At 39.6% G+C, this 20,946-nt stretch overlaps 1 protein-coding gene across 1 annotated transcript; it reads right to left on the reverse strand.

The window, feature by feature from the left end:
* Positions 1–1,401: 1,401 nt before the first annotated feature.
* Positions 1,402–19,974, reverse strand: LRRC8B (leucine rich repeat containing 8 VRAC subunit B). Its single transcript, XM_059478784.1, has 5 exons — positions 19,856–19,974; positions 7,550–7,604; positions 6,628–6,727; positions 3,782–5,940; positions 1,402–2,809 (listed from the first exon to the last, which is right to left on the reverse strand). Exons 4-5 carry the CDS (start codon positions 5,912–5,914, stop codon positions 2,537–2,539), a joined length of 2,406 nt encoding a protein of 801 aa, XP_059334767.1. The 5' UTR covers positions 5,915–5,940; positions 6,628–6,727; positions 7,550–7,604; positions 19,856–19,974; the 3' UTR covers positions 1,402–2,536.
* Positions 19,975–20,946: the final 972 nt, after the last annotated feature.

Below are 20,946 nucleotides of genomic sequence, written 5' to 3' on the forward strand. Positions count from 1 at the left end.
GGAATTCAGAGTTACATTTGTTTCCATCCTCAATTCTAAGCACTTGGATTAGGTTTCATGGTACAAAAGGGATAGTAAAGGCACTGTGGTTTGAAAACAAGGCTAGATATCATAGCCTTTACATGTTCTGGCTTTTGTCTGGGTGTTTTTTAAACACCCAAACATGCAGCTAAAATAATCCAACCCTCCTGAGGGGGTGCAGAGTGAACAAATTAAAGTCTGCAAAAAATGTAACCCATTTAGCCTATAAAACAATATTATTATTATTATTAATTATACATGTAGGTCTCAAATCCTCTACCATTTTGGAAATTAAGTACCTTTCTCCAAGTTATTTCTGTTAATTCACTCCTGACAAAATTAGTGTAGAATGCACATTTAAGATAATTTTTCACCTTCATCAGTTTGGTTGATTATGGAAAAGGACTGATGCACTCCTAAAAAGTTGAAGCTATTAGCAAGTCAATTACTTGCTGATTTAACTTTTTCAACACAGCTTTCTAATTTAGAAAAAAAGCTTTAAAGAGAATTCACATTTAATCACAAATAATAATTTAAAAATTATTAGACGGCAAGTCTTAGGTGTCAAATTTTGGCATAGTGTGTTCTTTAATGTTAAGTCATGAAGTCCAGACAGGCCTATTGCAATTATTAACACAAGTCTTGCCACAGGGGTGTAAGTCAATGCATTATGGTTTAATCACATGTACCACAACTAGCTCTGTTGATGAACCATGTCAATTCCTATGGGACTGTTATACAACTCAAAATGAGTTAACAGAGTTTGGAGGAGTTACATATGGACATTATGAAACACTGTTCAAGCAGCACTGGTCTGCACATAAACACAACTAACTAGTTTAAACTACACATTTCTAGAACTACATAGAAAGCAATTTGTTTTACCACACTTTGGTTCCCTGAGAAGAAAAGTGCTCCAACTACAAAGGTCTTTGGAATGCCATCAGCACAGTGGATAAACATACACCTCTTGCACTGCTCCTGCAAAGACATCTACTTTCATGTTGATAAGAGTTGTTTGGGCATTTTCATTCAAGATAACATTACACTCCAAAAAACTGGCAGTGGAATGGGAGCAAGAGATGACTAAAAGTACTAAAACTAGTTTAATCTGTGATGATTTGTTATTACAAATTGGAATGCAGTTTGTTAGCACACTTCTTGAACACAAAGTCATTACGGGCAGTTTACTTCAACTGCTTAACCCATAATTGAGATTAGTTTTTGAAAACTGTATTATGTTAAAGTTTTAAAATGTGTTTTTGGAAAGAATGCTAACCTCTTCTTTCCCCAGGGCCATAAATTATGTTTCTGGTGAACATGATAAACATAATGTGAATTAAGACTTCAAATATAATAAAACAGCGCACAGCAGAAGAATGAAGTCAGGAAACATTTTATTTCCATCCAGTTTTGCAAGTATTAAGGATGGCATAAGAGTTTTTCCCACCACTCTGATTTATGAAATTATTACATCCCTAGAAGAGGCAAAGCTTATAATGCTTCCTGTCTTTTCCTCCCAAATGCTTGTAAGCTGTGTGAATATTTAGTTTGTTTTATTTGTCTCTTTCTGTCCCTATCTAATACAAACCTCAAACCTCCTTCATCCTCTCCCCAATAACTGGGTGTGGAGAAGCTGCACTGAGGCAGTCAGTAATGAGAAGTTATAAAAATATTAATCAGCAACATACACTACACTAACACCTGGGATGCTCACAACATACAGAAGACAACTTTGCAACTATTCTGTTTGCCATCATGGTTTCTGCAGATCAGTAATGTAAGATTGGTTCTCTAGGACATGCGCACAAGTTACTTCAGATTCTTCTGATTCCTCCCAATTTCTAGGCAACATTTAATTTTGTATTTACTATTTTTAAGACAAAATGCTGAAACCAGTTCTAGGTATTTAATACCAAGATTCAAATGGCATCTCCCACTTATAGAATTAATGCTTAGTACTCGTCAAAAGCTTTTAAAAATTAAGTTATGTTGAAAAATTACTTTCCGTATACCCCATGCAATTAAACTGCTGAAATAGTTTAAACTCTTAATTTAATACATCCTAAGTTAGAGAAGAGTTCATATTTAGAAACTAATTCAAGACAGTTCTTAGACCTCATATGGCAGGAATAAAACTATTTTAAATCATTGCTATCAACAGAAAAAATTCTCATAGGAAAAAAGTATATACACTCTCACTATAGCCAAACAATCATCTCTTCTTTTTCAATACTACCATCAACATTTAGCTGAATTATTTCAATCAGTAGAAACTAACCAACAATTCACGTTCCAAAATTCAAACATGTTTACTTGTAAAAGGCTGCATCTTTTGTTTGAATCTGAATAAATTTTTCTTTCCCAATCAACAATACAATCAACTTAGTTCAATGCATTTAAGACTGATTTGTAAATTGGTCTCTCTCCTTCACTCCTCTCTATCCATACAGATCTTTAGAGAGATATTAAGCAAGACCTGTAGAGTGCAACAATGCAGAGTTTCATTTTAAACTTAGGACTTATCTGGGCATGCCTGCAAACGCTCTCTGACACGAGGTGGAAGTGTTTTTAACAACCTTTCTTCTACAATTAGATTATTTCGCTTTAAGAGCTGACATTCTTCCAGTTCAGCAGGAAGTGATTCAAGATAGTTCCCAATGAGCTCTAAGTGAACAAGATTCAGTAGCTGACCCACAAAAGGGGACAAATTCATCAGACTGTTATTTCCCAGAAGAAGAAACTGCAGCTTTTTGCACTGAAATAATCCATCAGGCAGCATTTCAATCTAGAAAAAGAAAAGAACAGAAATAAAATACATTAGAAGGTGTTAGCCTATGTGCAGCTGCGTGTTTTGACTTTTCCCCTTTTTATTTTAGGGTGAAATACCCTCTTAGTTTGTGAAAGGAAAAGGAAGACTGTAATTCCTCTATCATTATGTGATCAAGTGCTTGAGAGCACTACAATGGTTTTATTATCCCTGTTTTCTTACAAAGCTGCTTAGCTCCTGGCACAAGCAAGCCTGCAAGGGGGAGCACATCCATGTATGCATGCAGAACTGCACACAGGCACGTGCAGGTGGCAGGGCAGAGGAAGAGCCTTCTATTCCAAAGAATCACTTAATGAAGAACAAGCACAGACTGTGGAGAGGTATTAGCAGCTCTTGTGTTGTGAAACCTGTACAAGCAGTTATCTGGGCAGTGAAGTTGTCCTGGCCCACTCTACTGACACGTAACATCCAAAACAAGCTGCAACAATGCAAACAATTACAAACCTCAGAAGAATTCACAAGCCTGAGCTCCACACTAACAAGCCAGGCAGTTTAGCACTGATTGTGAGGTTACCAACCACAATTATTTCTCTCTTCCCAGTCATACACCTGAGATGCTCATCAACCAGCTGCTCATTCACTTTAGCTTTCAGCTTGATGTTTTAAGGTAAACATTAAACACTGTTCACTTCCACTAAAATACTTCATAGGATTGACAACTGCAGGGCAAGGGAAGATCTGTTTCTGCAGCCATGCTAACCTATACCATCTCTGGGTCAAAGCCCTTAAGCAGCTACAAACCAGGACAGTACTTATTTAGTATTATGTGAGCTTTGCTGATACCAAAGCTTTAGTAATTAAACAAGCACCACCCCTTTTTTCTGGATTTACTTTAATCATGAACAACACAAAAGCTAGAGGTTGTTCCAGAAGAAATAGCAGCTTAAGTCTGTTTTTTGGTTTTGAGTAGTAATTCAAAGTTCTACTTACATGGTTTTTTGTCAAAGCCAAGTATTGCAGGTTGGTCAGATAACCGATTTCTTCAGGGATGGAGGTTAGCTTATTATAGCTAAGATCCAAATAGTGTAACTTTCTGCAAAGAAATAGCTGCAATGGAACATTCTTAATATTATTATAATTTAGATACAACTGTTCCAGGTTTGATAATGCACCAATCTGCACTGGGACATACGAAATACTGTTGTGCCACAATTTTAAGCAAGAAAGATTCTTAAGATGTTGGAAACTAATTATTTCTTCCACTGTTCTGAGATTATTTTCTTTTAAGTCAATTTCATGCAAATTGTTTAGGGTAAAAATGGAATGGGGAATGCGCTCTAAATCACAGCAGATTAGTTCCAGGGTTCTCAGGTTTACCAGCTTCTTCAGGTTATTTAGCACTATCAGTTTATTTCCCTCATTGTTGATAGACAAATGTTGTAAAGAAGGCAGAAGATCTGTGATCACTTGAGGTAAACGAGAAAGGTTGTTTTTTAAGTGAATTGATCTCAGATTTTTTAGCCCCTGAAAGCCATCATTGTATATAGAGTTGTGATGATCTAGCATGAAATATCCTGTTAAACACAATTCTTGTAGGTTTTTTAGATGAAAGACCCAAAATGGAATTCTTCCCATCTCACTAGACTTCAAACGCAAGGTTTTCAGATTTTCTTCTAAGAAGTTGACTGCTGGATAATCCATTGTTAGTGATGAATGATAAACATTGAGTTCTTTGAGATTGACAAGCTGGGTCACAGCTGAAGGAAGTTTGGCTTCAGGAATAAGTTCCAGGCTTAGAACTTCTATTTCTGTCAGTTCAAAGACACTGTCTGGAAGACCATTTAACATGAAAAGATGAAGTTCAGTCTTGTCTTGGGAGTTTCTTACTAGTTTATTTTTCAGTTTTTCCACTGACCATTCATTGTTAAGATTTATCTGTTTGAGCTCATTTTCACTCAAATCAGACAGGAATATTGAGAATCGTTGGGAATAAAGAGGATCATACTGATCTGCCAAGTGAAGAATAAATGCAAAGTCATTCTTTACATCAGGTATATCAGTGTAATTACTTTTCTCTCTCAACTTCTCAAAAGAGTATTGCTTAAGTGAACTTCTTAACATCCACCACAAACTGTAAGTACAAGTTAATCCATAGAAGATCACCAAAACAACATAAAATGAAGCCAAAACTTTAAAAATTTCTGCTAGTGAATAAACACACTGGTACCTTTTGTAGCCTGTAAAGGCTTGAACATTAACTACACAATCAATTTCAAGTGTAATAAATGATAAATAGTAGGGGACATAAGTTACTATTATGACAACTACAAAGACTTTCACTATAATCTGTTTCATATACACTGTGTATACCACATCCTTTTCTTCGGCGTGTACTTTGAATTTCTTCACTTTTTCAAATATAGCTTTAGCTTGTTCCCCTTCTTTTTTGTCAAGAACACTGGAATTTTCTCTTCCAGTTGTTTCCAAGCCATGTTGTGAATATGGCAGGGACTGTCTGCTGGCCCCTATGTCTCCTGAACACTGAGGTGATGAAATTGCTGGTTTTGATTTGGCTGTTGGCAACTTCCTGGCAGACTGCTCAGCAACTGTTTCTGAGAGGGCACGCGTTGTCCAGGGAGAGTCGAAACACTTCTGAAGAACGGCTACAAAGTGCTCAAGCCTGGAACTTGTACTGGGATAGTAAAGCCAGAAATTACTGCAAGCTGCAAAAATGAAGGTATGCAAAAGCACTAGGTATGGAAAAAATTTGGCAAACCAGTGAAGCTGTCGCTCATAACACACTGCATCGATGTAGGAATACTGCTGCCGATGGAGATAATTCTGGATTTTAAGCGGGATGATTATCGGTGCTGTCGAGCTAGCTGACATGTTAAGGTTGGCTTTAACTAAATCCCAAGGCACAGCACAATGATTGTCAAATTCTAGCTTGCAAGGAAGACAACACAATACTCTGGTTTGAGTAAGCTGGAGAGCCCCAGCAAGCACAGCAACTAGCAGCATTATCATGGTGAGGTAATACCAGAAGACATCCCACCATGGTTTTAGTATGTGGTAGGATGACTGGGCATCTGCTAAGCATTTGAGTTCTGTTAGCGTGATCATGACTTTCACCTGTGAGAGAACAGCAGCTGGTAGAAGAAAAAAGAGAAGAAAAGACATTCTTAGAGAATTGTTTAAAAAAACCCTCACCATTAAATACCTGAGGTCTATTATTGTTATCACAGTTCTAAATATGTGTAACATGTGACCTGGACTCCAGAGCATAGCAAAAGGATCCAAGAACTGCTGGGACCGAACCCCATCCATCATCTCATGGATTTATTTTAAGGAAAGGTACGTGGGAGTGCAAAAACTTAGAGTGAAACTAGCCTGAGAGAAGGTATATTAAAACCAAACATTTGGTTACTGCTGCAGTAGAAGCCACAAACAGGTATAAGTCAAAGAAGTGGCTGATGTACTATTAGTAGTCCTTCACTACCATTATAAACTTTATGTAAGTGATTTTTTATTTATGAAGAATTCCAAAATCAGAGTGGTACATGAACATGATGGCTCTTGTAATTTAGAATCTTCTACCAGATTAAATAATTCTACCCAATTAAAAAGACACAAATTCCCAAAAAGCCCTTGTGTATTACATATTCTTATACATAATTCCTCATCTTCTCCCATCAAGAGAACTAAGCGTATTGGCAGAATTAAAATTAAGGTGGCACAATGTATTATTGTTCAATATTGTTATATATATATATATATATATATATATATAAATGACACATTTAACTCCCAGAAGCATAGGTTTGATTCATACTTACTTTACTAATTAAAGAGAATAAAAAACACAGCACTGCTCAGTCAGGAGGTCTACACCTTTTAAAATTCCTTGGACATGCCATCTTTACATTTGTCTTCATTCTGGATGAAGAAAACATTGAATATACTTATTTAATGGCTTAATGTAAATAAAGAGCAAACATTTCAGCTTTCATTACAACTGCTGCCTCATTATGCCTCCATTAAGCTCTGCATTGCTACAGCTACATGAAATGGAAAAGATGTACATATGTGATCATGCAGCAGGCAAAGTCAAAGTTTTGCAGTCACATCAACAGAAAAATCCCCAAACACCCAGGAAAACTGCCTACAGCTAAGCCCTATTTCAACAAGGAAGTTATTTTTTTTTCCCCAAATAACTATGAACCTGTTACTTAGGAAACTGACCCCTACCTGGCTACACTCTCCTTTCAGGCAGCTGTAGAGACTGATAAGTTCCCCTTGACTGATAAGTTCCTCCTTTTCTCCTGGATGAGCTCCCCCAGCTGCTCCTCACAGAATCTGTGCTCCAGACCCTTCCCCAGCTCCACTGACCTTCTCTGGGCTCACTCCAGCCCCTGAATCCCTTTCTTGTAGTCAGGGCCCCAGAACTGGACACAGCACTCGAGGCAGAACCTCTCCAGTGCTGAGCACAGGGAAGGGCCCTGGTCCCCCTGGCTGCACTGGTTTTGATACAGACCAGGATGCCATTGGCCTTCTGGGCCACCTAGCACACATTGGCTCTTGTTTGTAATATATTGGTACTGTACATTTCAATTTTAAACAGAGCCGACAAACTGTTATAAAAGTCAAACAATAGCTGAACCTGATTCTTACTCCACATTCAAGTGGAAAAAATGACCAAAAATAAATTAACCCTTATTGCAATGACAAAGCTATCTATAATAGAATACAAAAACTTACCAGGCCCACCCAAGGGAAAGCAGCTGAAGAAGGACTGGATGGTTACAATACACTCCTGTAAGGAAAATAAATTGTCATAAGACTGTGAAATGTTTGGACTCCAAAAACTGTGAGTATTAGAGCAGCAGCTCATTACTGCTTCCACAGCAGCAATTCAAAGAGCCAACATCTATGAGTAAAAGATCTAAGGATCTACAAGATGCCACCCCCTTCAAAGTATCTATGTGTTCACTATCTGAAAGTTGCTTCTCCTGAAGTAGAAATAAAGTAATGACTTTGTCATTCTCCCCTTTCTAAGCACTAAAAGCCATTTAAGCTCAACAATTTTTACATTTACGTAAAGTTACAAGTTCTGCAGCTGAGATGTTACACAGCGGAAAAATAGCAATTTCTTTAATCACTCCAACTTCCAAAAGCACATCTCAAATGCCTTTAAAATGAGTTCTTTTGACATAATTCTTGTGGTTTGAATATAAATTTGTCAGTATAAAAGCATAAAGGGATACTAAACCCATTCAAACTAAGGCTTTCATTCTGCAAAGAATACCTGGATCACGTCTTGACTCAAGCCAAACATGCTTGATTTGAATGTAAACAGAAGAAAATCAAAAACATTTTTCCCTTCCAGCCTAAAATTTAAACTAGTCAATTCTTCTTGAAGTTTGTTATAAAAATGTTAATAAAAATATTATAAAAATGGAAGACTTGGGACCTCTGTTAAAGTTGTAAAGAACACACTACGAGATTAATATATTCAATGATGCAACAAAGTTAAGATCAAAAGGTAAAAATAACAAACTTTTAAAAAAGAAAAACACTTGAAAAGAAAAGTCAGAATTTTCACTAAATTGGCTGAGAGTTTAACATAGTGTGAAAGGTCTAATGAGCATGAGGATGGGAGCAATTCTTTTCCTAACAAACGTGTAAACCTCATCAGGGACTTGGGGAGATACTAATGTTTTAAGATGATTCATATAACTAAATGCTTACTCGAGTATTCTTGGGGAATAAGGCATACCTGCTCAAAACAAAGGACAAAATTAGGGAGTACAATAAAACAGTTAACACTCTTTGATAAAGCATTTTCCCTAAAATTTACAAAATTGAGAACAATTCTGTGAAAATCATATTGGTATACTTAAGAGTATGCATCACTCAATACACCTTTTTCAACCAATGACATAATGCTAAAAAATAAAAAAGTGCTTTGTTTTTGTACAGACTGAGAACTCAATCTGCGGCTGACCTAGGTAACTTTGTGAGGTCTGTTTCTATAAACTGCTTTGTCACCTCTCTGCCTTGCAGAGAGTATGCAGTATAAACAATTGTAACATAAACATGTGAATTATTGATGATAATTTTGCTGAAGACATTTTTCTTTCAAATCCTATCTGTATGCCAAGAGTGGCTAACCAAATGGAATAATGCTGAACTGTAATGGATTTGATAAACCTCATCTCCAGCAGCTTTCAACCCATATCAAAGCCATAAAAGCTTTTCAAAGGTGGCCTAACTCAATTGGCAATCTTTCTTACAAGAAGAGAGAATGAAGCTTAGCCCCAGGCAAGATGATAACTTCAGGAGAGTTACTCCAGACCAATACAGAGACACAGGCCAGAAAAATAAAGTAATAAAGATCACTAATATTGAGGTAATTTTTAGTTACTTCAAGACTTATTAAATCAGAACAACAGAAACATATCCAGAATGAATAAAAGGCTCTCGTTCTGAAAAATATTATCTGTAAGCATCAGACACCCACCACCACCCCCAGCTGCCAAAGGGATACTTAGTATTGCATTACTCCCTCATTTGGTCATTGCTCACAGAATTTTAGGCACATTTAGTCAGGGGTGTCTTTGCAGCAAGGCAATTACCTTGCCTGTCCTCCCTAAAGGGTATTCAACTGGTGTTTCTGACATACTAATTTAATCAAAATAGATTTATACAACTAAAGCTTTATGCAACTACTTGACAGGTACTCCCATGGCCCCACTGTCTTGCTTTTTTTCCCTCCCTCTCAAAGAAACACAGCCACCAAGTTTTCAGGCAGTCTCTTTAGACTCTTGCACCTGCTTCTCAGCCTAGATAGGGAGATGCTGACATACTAAGTAATGTATCTTGTTTAATCAATTTTCTATCAAAAATCATTCCTGAACTACAGAACCAACTTAGCTTCTAGCTAGTTTAAATACATCACTTTTTCTTCTCAAGTTTTGGATGGAAAATTAAGTTCGACAATGAACTAAAAATATCGGGTTTGCTTCATAGGCAGTTTTGAGACTCCCCTATGAGATTTCCAGCACCTGTTTATGGTTTCATATGCACAGCCTGAGCCTTGCAAATAAACCCTCATGAAAATTCCCAAAAGAACAAAGATAAACAAATTTTACACATACATACACTCATCACCCACACCAGATCTTTCCTGGCAAAACCTTCTCTTTTTATTGTCATGTTACTGCTCCCTGTCTCAAGTAGTCTGTAAACAGCAAACGGCGAGGTACTGCAAGAGTTCTGGTGCAAGTGACTCCACAAAGAATGATACTGCCATATTTACTCTTAAGTATTTACATGACTGCCTCTCCCCTTTTTAAGCTGTGATTCTTTCAGAATCTGTACGTTGGTCACCCTGTGCATACAGAGATTCAGTTGCAGGACCTTTTTTATAGGGATTGTGGTTTTGAATCTGTATTTCATTGAATGCTGAATAACACAAACAAGATTAGAGAAAGCTTCTTTCCAGCTCCTTCTGAAGAAGATCACAGGTGACAATTAAACATGTGTAAGTGATTATCCTTTTGTATTTAAAACAATTCCAAAGACATTCCCACACTCTACAATAAACAGTAAATTCCTCAAGCACTGGATTTTCAGCACTACATTAACATTATTCCAAGTTTGCCATATCAACCTCTTAAATAATCAAAGACCTAAAGTCTTTCTAAATACTCAGAAATTAAGCTACAGACAATCTCAACCATGTGTACCTGGACTGGCTAGAGGCCCTTGACTTTCTTAAACACTCCTGCTCTCAAGACAGCTGAACATAAGGTCAAAACAGTAACAGCAAAATTTTACACTGCTTAAAAATCAGTATTTGCCCTCTGGAGAAGGCTTACATGAATCTTTATAGCAAAGTAATTTCTTGGGAAAAGAATTGAATTGTAAACATAGTTTAAAATTTAGTGAGTTAGGTTACCCTTTACAAGCTTTACCCTTCACTGCTACAGCTTCCAAGTTCATTGCACAGCCCATAAGTTGATAAAAAAAATCTTAAGATCAAGCAACTACTACCTCACTGTACCTCTATCCTATCTTCATGAAGCTGAAAAAACCAAGAGTAGAACATGCCAAGTATATCTCAACTTCCTGAACTACCTAAAAGCTGGAACATTCCCAGGTTCAACACAAAAGGACTTAGGTAGAAAAAAAAAAGCAACCTAAAGGCAGTTTTGCTCTTCTTTCTTTCTCTGGTACACTTAATGTAAGAAAAATACTTTGTATAGTCTAAAGTTATTATAAAGTTGCAGTCTAATCTAAATTGAAAATATGCTTTACTCCAATTTGGTTAGCTTTACAAGCACAAGACTTTCCTGAAATCTGACAGTGCAGGACTAGATACATTACATTGTGCATTTCCTTCCTATGCCTGCAGCCTCCAAAAAAGACCAGTCTTCCTTGAGCCATATTAACTTCTCATTAAATATCACTGATATCCACCTATTGAGCCTTTTCTCTATTCCAGGAAGGCCAGTCAAGAGATAAACTTTGGTTGTAAAATCTGTCACTGTTCAAACACTCACTAGGGAGAAGGACCACATTCAAACATTCCAGTTGCCTAAAATGACAGACCTGTGGGCCTTCACAGATCAGGACCACATCAGTTAGCTCTGCCCAAGGGCATGAAGGTACTGGAGCTGAACTCTCACAAGAAGATGGGAGGGTAAAAACAAGTCCACTAGTTTGAAGATTAAACTCTGTAATGAAGCTGCATTATAAGATTTGCATTTAAAAGTTGTGTTAAGTGTGGTTTTTATTTCATTCAAGTCTAGCCCATAGAGGAATTTCAAACACAAATTCACATTCAGATATAAATATTTTTACTAGTAAAAGCACTTTCTCTAGCCTTCTCCTCAAATTAAGGATTGTGTTCTCTCTGAAATAGGTCACAACCTATGCTCCTAGAAAGTGAGAAAAAGATTCAGTTTAAACCCAAGTTTAGAACCAGAGATAGGTGAGACAATCAGTTTACAGAAAAACCCTACAAAATAAAATGTAGAAAAATTGGTAAGTAGGTACAAACCTAAGTTTCTGAAAAAGTATGTTACAGTCAGATAGATAAGACTTCTAATGGTAAAAAAACACAGTAAAATGAAAGGTGGACCAGCTTTGCTTTCATGTAATTGCATCAACATTACCAATCTCTTTGAGAACAAGCTGTCTGCTTGTCCAGAGCCTATAACTCCATTTGTAGCCATGGTGCTTTCTGAGATCCCTAATGAACCAAGCAGGATCTGGACTCAGAATCAAATCTGAGCATTTCTAGTAAGCAATGTTTTTTACAGCTTTACTGTCTCAGTACTATTTTTAAACTCAGAGATGCATTTTTAAAATATACAAATTAAGGTTATAACTTAAAGATTGAAACATATCAGCCTCTAAAATACTGACTACAAGAAATAGCAATGCAAGCATCTGTTCAGAAGAGTGCTTTATCTTGATCATACAATAGATACTTACCTAGTAACATCCCAATATTTAATTAATAACATATAATTTGTGTTCATTGGAAACTCTAGCATTCTTGTTTGCTTCGTTAATTTACCTTTCTCCAAGCAGCTATATATTGCACATAGTCCACTTTGAAGAGGAAATTATTGGATGAATGTGGCAGCAATGATGTAGCTCTCAGAGCAGCAAAGGCTGTCCTTCACTACTACCCAAAAAAATACTTGCAGCAACAAAGGGCACCATCCCTGTACAAACCTAATCTCGATGTCTAAAGAGCTTTATCATCTCAGAAAAAGGCAACAAAACCAGACCCAGAACTGCAAGACTAAGAATGCTCAAAGGAATGGTGACTTAAGAAATCAGACTAAAGGAAGGGGCTTTCTAGCATAAGGGAAAGAAGGAGAATATAGTGGGGATGGAAAGAAGGGGAGAGAATTGTATTGGAAATGTATCTGCCTTCTTAGGACAGCAGCACATAGTCCATAAGGGCTCAGCTAATGCTAATTTAAACCACAGGAGACAGCTCTCTCCAGGCATGCCATGCTGTCAAGCATTCCAGCCCAAATGTGTCAAGGAAGATACCAGGAAATTGGCACAGATCACACTCTCAAGTGATATCTAGAAGAACAGGCAAAGGCCTCCTTTGTCCTTCTCCCATCTCCCAGTTAGGTTTTAAAGTCAGTAACTCAGTTGTAAAGACACTACAGTCTTTACTTCCAAGTTCCAAAGAAATCCTGGAGCAAGTTTGGAACATTAAATATTAAGAGTCTCCTTAGTGCTTCACCTGTTCTTTCCTAAACAAGCATGATGACACCAAAAGCAACCTCATTAGTCCCAGCCTAGGTCTTTTAACTGCACATTTGGTAGCTCTCCCAGAAACCATCTTACACAACAGTACATGAAGTCCTTCATCCCAGTACTAACACAGAATCAGACACCTTCCAACTGCATGAAATAAGACTTTTCAAGCTTGCTTATTGTACCTTTTTATTCTTGTAACCATGTTTTTGGGTCTTTCTCATGCTGGGAAATATGACTACATAACCATAAGACAATGGTATCAGCAGTATCCCTCCAGCATTCTGAATGAGCATCAATGGTACCTATTTTATTTTGCATACCAAGATAAGTATTACAATAGAAAATTAATTTTTATCCCTTCAGTTTCCGTAAGTCAGAGATACGATGTCAATTCATTGTGCTGCCATGCTCAGGACATCAGAAAGCAAAGCAGAGAGAACACTAGAGAACATTCACAACTTAAATACTATTAGCTTTTTCTACAAGCAGATTCTTTACTTATAGTATAGCTTATTATCTTCAGTCTTCAAGAGCAGTAACAGTACAAAGGACCCAGCAGCATAATACAATTAGAATTATATAACAAGAGACCCTCTTTCCTTGGGAAAAGGCAAGGAATTGCACATACACCATATTTCCATTTTCAGTGTCCTTCTCAATAAAATCATAAATGGCCAAAGACATTTGAAACAGCCAAGACAACTTCATTAGCCTTACTGGAAACCAGTCTGAAATAAGAGAATAGTCTCAGAAGGAAGAACTTAGGAATATGTCCACAAACCTGAACCAACTCTGAATTAATTTCTCAAGCACCATCAAGAGTGCTGCTGTCATAGCAGAATAAAGTACACTGACTACAAATCCTGCTTAACAAGTCAGGTAAGCATTTGGGTCAATTTTGTCATCCACAAGATAACATGTTGCTATAACTAGGCTATCAACATCATTTGTTACATGGCAATGTAATATCATATGTACTCAGGTATTAACTAAAGCAGGTTCATATTCTGATTTGCTTCTTCTAAATAAAGGAATAGGGAATTCAACCACACTGCATTTAGACAACAATGGAAGGTGCCAACATTTTTCACACCACCTCTGCAGAGAGCAGAATAATGAAATCCAGTGGTTATTGTTATTCAGAACCTCCATTCTATATGAATTTCCTAGCTCAAACATTGCTGTCCAAAACAATACCCATACCTAACCTAGTTAATAATTTACTTCTGACAGCTGAATCGCTTCATGCAAGTAATTTCATTTCTTTCCAACTCAAACGTCTCAACTGCAAAATTATGGTTACATTTCTGCTATTCTCAAAAATTATTTAAATGAGGAATATTATACACTAATAATTTCTTATTAGCTATTTAGCTGTTTTGGATTGTGCTAAGCTTCTCTTTGGTTCTGAGAACTGGAAATACATGCTATTCCTTTTCGTAATAGTGGTCAAACAGTTATCACCTTTGTCTGATCTCAGAAATATTAATTTGTATTTGCAGTCCTCATTCTACCTAGAATAATTCTGATGTTTCTAAAATATGAACAGTTATCTAGTACAATAACTTAAAATTTGCACATCTGGATGAAAAAAGGATACCAAAGTTTTTTCAACGTTTATAGACTGCTAAGACCAAGCAGCATTCTCTCGGGATAGCAGATGTGAGAATGGAAACAGCAACTGAGGTCACAAAAAATAGATACCAAATGTATTCTGTCTCTGCAAGATAATTATTACCATGTACAAATATAGCCACAAGATTGGTCAAAAAATGGTCTTTTAGTTTTAATTTTTCCTGATGCTGCGTAAGATTAATGGAGAACTTTCTAGAAGGGAATATTATTCCTTCCACAGACAAGAACTTAATTGCATCTAGGAAAATATAATTATCAGGGCAGCAATACAGAAACACATTTCACTCTATTAGTTCCGACATCAGAAAGCTGATTTGGATTTTCAGTGGTGGCTCATATCTCCTTTTAGAAGCAGAAGGTTTTCATCTTGTTTAACTGGAAAGACAGTTACTCATGAATGCCAGCCTGACAAACTGAAACACTCGATTCTAGATGTTTGGTCTAAACAGCTAAAATAGAATAATGAGAACAGATAAATTTCCAATTAATATCTGATGCAAACTCACTCTTTTTGTATGCCAGCTCTTCTGAAACCCATCTTATTATCTTTTTAAAGAATATCTCCACCCCAAAGTAAGAAAAAGAAAAACTTGGGACTAGAGTCAAACACGAGCCTGCTTGAAATGGAAATTGAACAGGCTTTACCAATCCTCCGGCAGTGTGCAATGTGGCTGTACAACCCCCTCAGCCTCTGAAGTATCTTCCTATTCATATTACTCTGCATTATGAATTTACTAATTGGACAAAGCAACCAGCTACATCATCTCTTCTTTTAATAAAATGAATGGACTGAAAGACAAATTTCACACTGCACACTGTGTGTGGTAGTGTCTGTACAAATGGCATGCCTAAACATAACTGTACAGTTCAGAGCTGCACACATGCACGGGATCAGGAGAGCTGAAAGCCACGTTGTACCTATCAGAAACATCTCCTAGAACAATGCTAAGTTTCAGAACCACAAACAAGTGATCAGACTTGAATTCTACAGTAAATCCACAGTAATCCTGCTTTGTTTCCTGAGCAAACACAAAGCTAGTTCAGGACCTGTGTTCGCGCGTTGTACTTCCATCAAACCCAAGTGTGCTGTGCGAGTCTCCAACTGTGCAAAATTTCCTTTTTTGAGCAGGCTGTCTGAAGAGACCCAACAGCTGGTAAGGTTTTTCAGATAGCAATATTAATCAGAAGCACACTTTGGTAGGTAGCCAAGTTTAAGAACTACAAAAACAAGTGTCAAGGTTTTGTCATCACCTGAATCAATTAAGAACTTTAAAGTAAAGTTCTAGCCCCATATTTGTATGAAATTAAATAATAATTTGAAGTAAAGCAGACACTGCTTTTAACTCCTCTTTGGTAAATCACTTGAGTATTGACATATCCCATCTCACTTCAATTAAGCAATAATTTTCCCAACTTTGTAGTCAGTGTCACTGCAAAGTTAGTATTTAAACAGTGTTAATGTTTAAAAAAAAGTATTTACTTGGAAAAGGCACTGGAAAAGCAACAATCTGTTTCACACTTGCATTGGCATAGGTTGGAAATTAAATTTTATCTTGTGAATAATTTAAACACAGGCTAGAAACAAACAGTTTTTAGTTAAAAATTTTCAAATTCCCTCTCTTCTTCAAATATTTTGGGTTACATAACAAATGCAGATTAAGATTTTGCTTTCATTCAGAAAGAAAAATTAGTTCAAAGGACTAATAATTCAGCATTAAAATCACAATATGCTTCCATTAAATTTCTGTGCAGCAGATCCTCATATTTGGATGCAAATGATTTTTTTAGCTACCAGAAAGTAGCTAAATAAATATTTCACAACTGAACTTGTCACAGAATACTGGTATTTTCCCCAGAAAACCAAGGCAATAATGTCTGGGAAATAAGGGGTTACATTTTCTGCAACTGAAATAAGAGCTCTAAAAATCAATGTCACTTTAATTAAGCCTGAGCAAACTACATGGCCGTGGTTTTGTAGCTGTTGCATCACAAAACTGAAACTTTGCTAACTAAAATCACAATTCAAACTACTATCTCACAAAGAAACAAAGTGTTTGTAACAATGTCTAAATTCTACTCACAATTAGTAGCAACCAGATTATGTTACTACCATATTCTTATTGGTATCACTGGACCCCTTACCAGCATTTCAATCCTTTTAGTTTCTCAGAGTCAACTAAATTCTCAATTTCAGAATAAGAAGTTGCATTCCAGTTTACAGCATCCAAATGTACTTGGAGGCTGAGCCCTTACAATGGAAATGCGGTCATATCATTTATTTCAGTGTGTGCAAATGTATTATTTTGAAACGGAGCAACACCAGTGAGAATTAAATTGAAAAAGTCAATTACAAGTTCTCCACAGTTCCCTTCTGATTGTTGAAAGACCCTAGAATCCTTGTGGGTGTACATCAGAAGAGTGTGTCAGCACTGTCCCTTGAACTCTGCATTTATAACAGCTTTACTGAGAGCTGCATCATCTGCCTTCCTCCCAAAGTACTACACCACTACAAAGCACAGCCTTATCATATGGGTAAATTTAAATCAAATAGCTGGGGAGACTATTCATAAGTATTATGACCCTTTAGTTCAACAGTGAATTACAATTTGATTTCAACAAGCTAAAAATTAAATCCAGAACTCATTTGTAGCAGACTAACAACTCTTGGGGCACATAATCCCCAAACCCAAGCAGAAGTACAATAAACTGAAGCCCACTCACCAAGTCTGGTAAAACTCTAACTGGAATTATATAACCTATATCACTTAAACATTAAAGACATCATATGTAAACTCTAGAATATTAATTCCACTTTACATTTCTCAACCTTCTACATGGCGACCCATGATATCTGAACCAAATAGCTTCATGACCACAGCACAGACTGCCAACTTATCTTTAAAAACAACAACTGCAAAAGCAACTGGCAGAATCACACTATTTACAAGACAACAGCTGAACAGCTGTTATAAGGATGCCTAAGGATAAATACAGCCCACAGGTTAGTGCTAAGAATACAGAGAGCATCGTGAAACACTTAGATAGGCAGCACAGAGACCCATAAAAACCACACCTTATCCCCTTAGTCACACGAAACATCCATTTCTAATCCTAGCGGAGTAAAGCTTCATGGCTTTAGCAGGAGGTATTGTTAGCTGAAGTAGTGTTATTAGTGCCACAGCCCCTTTTGCTACCTGTAGCACATCAGGCAGAGCAGGCACAGCAGCAGCTAAAGACAGACAAGATTTCCCCCTCCATCCCCCTTAGAAAAATACTTCTTTGACAGTAACACACTGCTCTACAAGGTTCATTTTGCAAAGCTGGAATACAGATGGATGTTTCTTTAGCACTATTGGTCCCTTTCTAAAAATTATTCTACATTGTTTCATTAACTTCAAACAACAGCTGTATTGGTAACTTGCAATAAACAAAAGGCAGTCTTCTCCCCATAAAAACCATGTTTTCCTGAAAGAGGAAACAAATAAAAGCCAGACCAGTAACCCCCTTCTCTCAAGAGTGTAAGGGAACTAGCAAGTTAATATTGCACAATTTCTAAAAGTTACATGAACCCTACTGAAGTTATAAGTCAATTGCATTATGTGAATGCAAAAATATATATTAGTACAAAACTCTCCAATAAACATTTGTTATCTGGCTACAACAGAATGCTTCAAACACTCAAGAAAACTCTTAAAAATCCCCCTGTATCATATATTAGCTACTGGTTCTTTGCCATAATCATTCTCATTTCCACTCTCTTTTCATTTCATGCCCTTTGCACTGTTCAGGGCCACAGATACTGAAGGAAAGTTACCTCTTCTATTACTCACGCTGTCATCTGAGCTACATGGATTCTGAAGAAAACATGTACAGTACATATGGACGATATTTAATAAATTCTACAAGTACTGTAAGATATCACTGACAACCTCATGGGCTTTCCTTCATCACTCTCTTGAAGTTAAACAAGACAGATCAGTAAGGCCTAATCTGCTGCCCTCCCTGCTAGGAAGGTACTTGAGAAAAAATTCCAAGACACCTGAAACTATTGATGTCTTACCTTACCCTTTCAGCAAACAAAGAAAGCTGAGAGTCAGCAGAAGATACAGCATGAATACTTGAAACCATAATAAACCTAGCTTGTTCAATGACTACCTCACAGGTATAGTTTTAAATGACCACACTAGGGGCCAATTCAAACACAGCTTACCTCATCAGCATAATTAATTACATACTTAATATAAAATTAAGCTTTAGAGAAGTCTGCTTTAATCACTCCTACATAACTGGTCAACTGCAGCATTCACTACGGCCAGATTCTGACCCAAAGCCAGGAAGCTGCCCCAGTTTCCCTGAGAAGACGGGCACAAAGTCAGCCTGGCGCCACTTGCACAACTCAGCCAGGGCGCAAAGGGAGGCTGCCACGCAAGGGGCTGCTGCAAGATCCCTGACTAGCTGGGACGAGAAACGCATTGGCCAGGCAGGAGAAAGGAAGGCAACGACAAATAGGACGGTTCTTGTTCGACACGCAGAACTGTCAGGCCTCAGCACTGAGTTAACTCTTTTCTTGCTTGCGGGGAGGCTGGGACTTGGCTCCCGCCTGGCCCTTGCCCGAGGGCAGGTGCCGCCCGCACTCCCGGGGACGAAGGGTGGCAGCTACCGCCCGGCCGGGAGAGCCCGGGGCGGAGGAGAGCGGCCCCAGGCGACCTGTAGCGCCCGGGTCACTCGAGGACACGCAGATATCGGTTACGCAAACCACAGAGCGGTTTTCGCCCAGCTCCGCCCGCGGGCCCTGGGGCTGCCACAGACCCGCTCGGCGCCCCGAGCCCGGTCCCTCACTGCCTCGGCGGGCCCGCGGAGCCACGGCAGGTGAGCGGCCCCGCTGCCGGGCGCCGCCGAGGAACGGGGCGGCCGCCGCGCAGGCTCACCGGGCCATCCGACGAGCGGCGCCGGGCACCCCGCGGGATGGCAGCGCCCTCCCGGTCAGCTGGCGGAGGGGCAACCCCGGGAAAACCTGGGACTGCGAGAGCTGCCCTCGGAAAGCCCCGCTCCGCGCCGCTCCCCTCCTTCCGCCCGTGCCTCCCTCACAGGCCGGGCCTGCGGCGCACCTGTCAGCGGGGGCCGCCCCTCCCTTACCTGCCCCTGCCGCCCCCGGCCCGCCCGCGCAGCGGCGCTGGGTCCGCGCGCTCCGTCCGCGCGGCAGTCGGCGGCGCAGCGCGAGGCACCGGCTCCAACCGGCGCGTCTGGGGCGGGCCCCGCCGCTGTCACGTTACCGCCCGCGCAGCCAATGGGGCGCGGCCGGCGGCGCCGCTGACGGGCCGGGGCGGGGGAGCTGCGGCGGACAAAAGCGCCGCGCTCGGCCCCGGCCCGGTCCTGCCGCTTACCTGCGGAGCCGCCTGACCGCCCCTGCCGGCGGAGCCGGGAGCTCCCGGCCGCCTCGGAGCCCCTCGGTGCGGCACTGCGGCCGTGCCGGCCCGCAGGCAGCAACCCCCTCTGCGTGCTGGTGTTTAAATAACCCGAGCCGTTGGAAGAGGTGGAGGAAGTGAGAAAGCCATTGTCGCCGGCCGTTAGCAAATAAAAATAGACACGGTGACACTCGCGAAATGCAATTTAATCCCGCCGGAGGCTTCGGCTGGGCCGGGGTGCGGATCCCGGAGCGGCCCCGACCCCCGCTGGGGACGGGCGGAAGGAGCGGGGCCGTGGATGCCGGGGAGCGGTACCGGAGATGCCGGGGATGCCGGGGAGCGGTACCGGAGATGCCGGGGATGCCGGGGAGCGATGCCGGGGAGCGGTACCGCGGGGGTCCGTTCGGGATGAGCTCCCGGCCCAGCCGCGGCCCCGCCGCTGCGAATGTCCTGCTGCACCGGGGGTCTCCTTCCGGGGCCAGGGACACCCCTTTCTGACAGGAACAGTCAAAAGTCTGTGCGGCCGGACTCTCCTATGGCTCTTAGTTCCACTAAAAGCCTGATACCGAAATTATAAAGTTCACAAATAAACACGACGTTTTTTAAAAGTCAGGATTCATCTGGCTTTCCTACTGCACCTCCTCCAGTAGGCAGTGAAGCTCCCTTCTCCAGATGTCTGAAGAGGCCAGTTCTGCTGGGCAAAGGCATGAAAGCCTGCAGGAAAATTTTGATTCGTACCTAAATTTCTACAAAAACTGGGACAAATGGGCTCTGTTTCCCGCCTCTTAGTCGTGCAAACAGCTCACTCTATTCAAGTAATTG

The sequence above is a fragment of the Ammospiza nelsoni genome, chromosome 9 (genome assembly GCF_027579445.1).
Source record: "Ammospiza nelsoni isolate bAmmNel1 chromosome 9, bAmmNel1.pri, whole genome shotgun sequence".
NCBI lineage: Eukaryota > Metazoa > Chordata > Aves > Passeriformes > Passerellidae > Ammospiza > Ammospiza nelsoni.

What these genes read in the sequence shown, in the direction of transcription:
- LRRC8B (XM_059478784.1), bottom strand. Translation starts at nt 5,914, where the DNA reads ATGATCACGCTAACAGAACTCAAATGCTTAGCAGATGCCCAGTCATCC. An exon ending in TGGCTTTGACAAAAAACCAT is followed by an intron (nt 2,810 to 3,781) that starts GTAAGTAGAACT and finishes TTCTTTTTCTAG; the next exon opens with ATTGAAATGCTGCCTGATGG.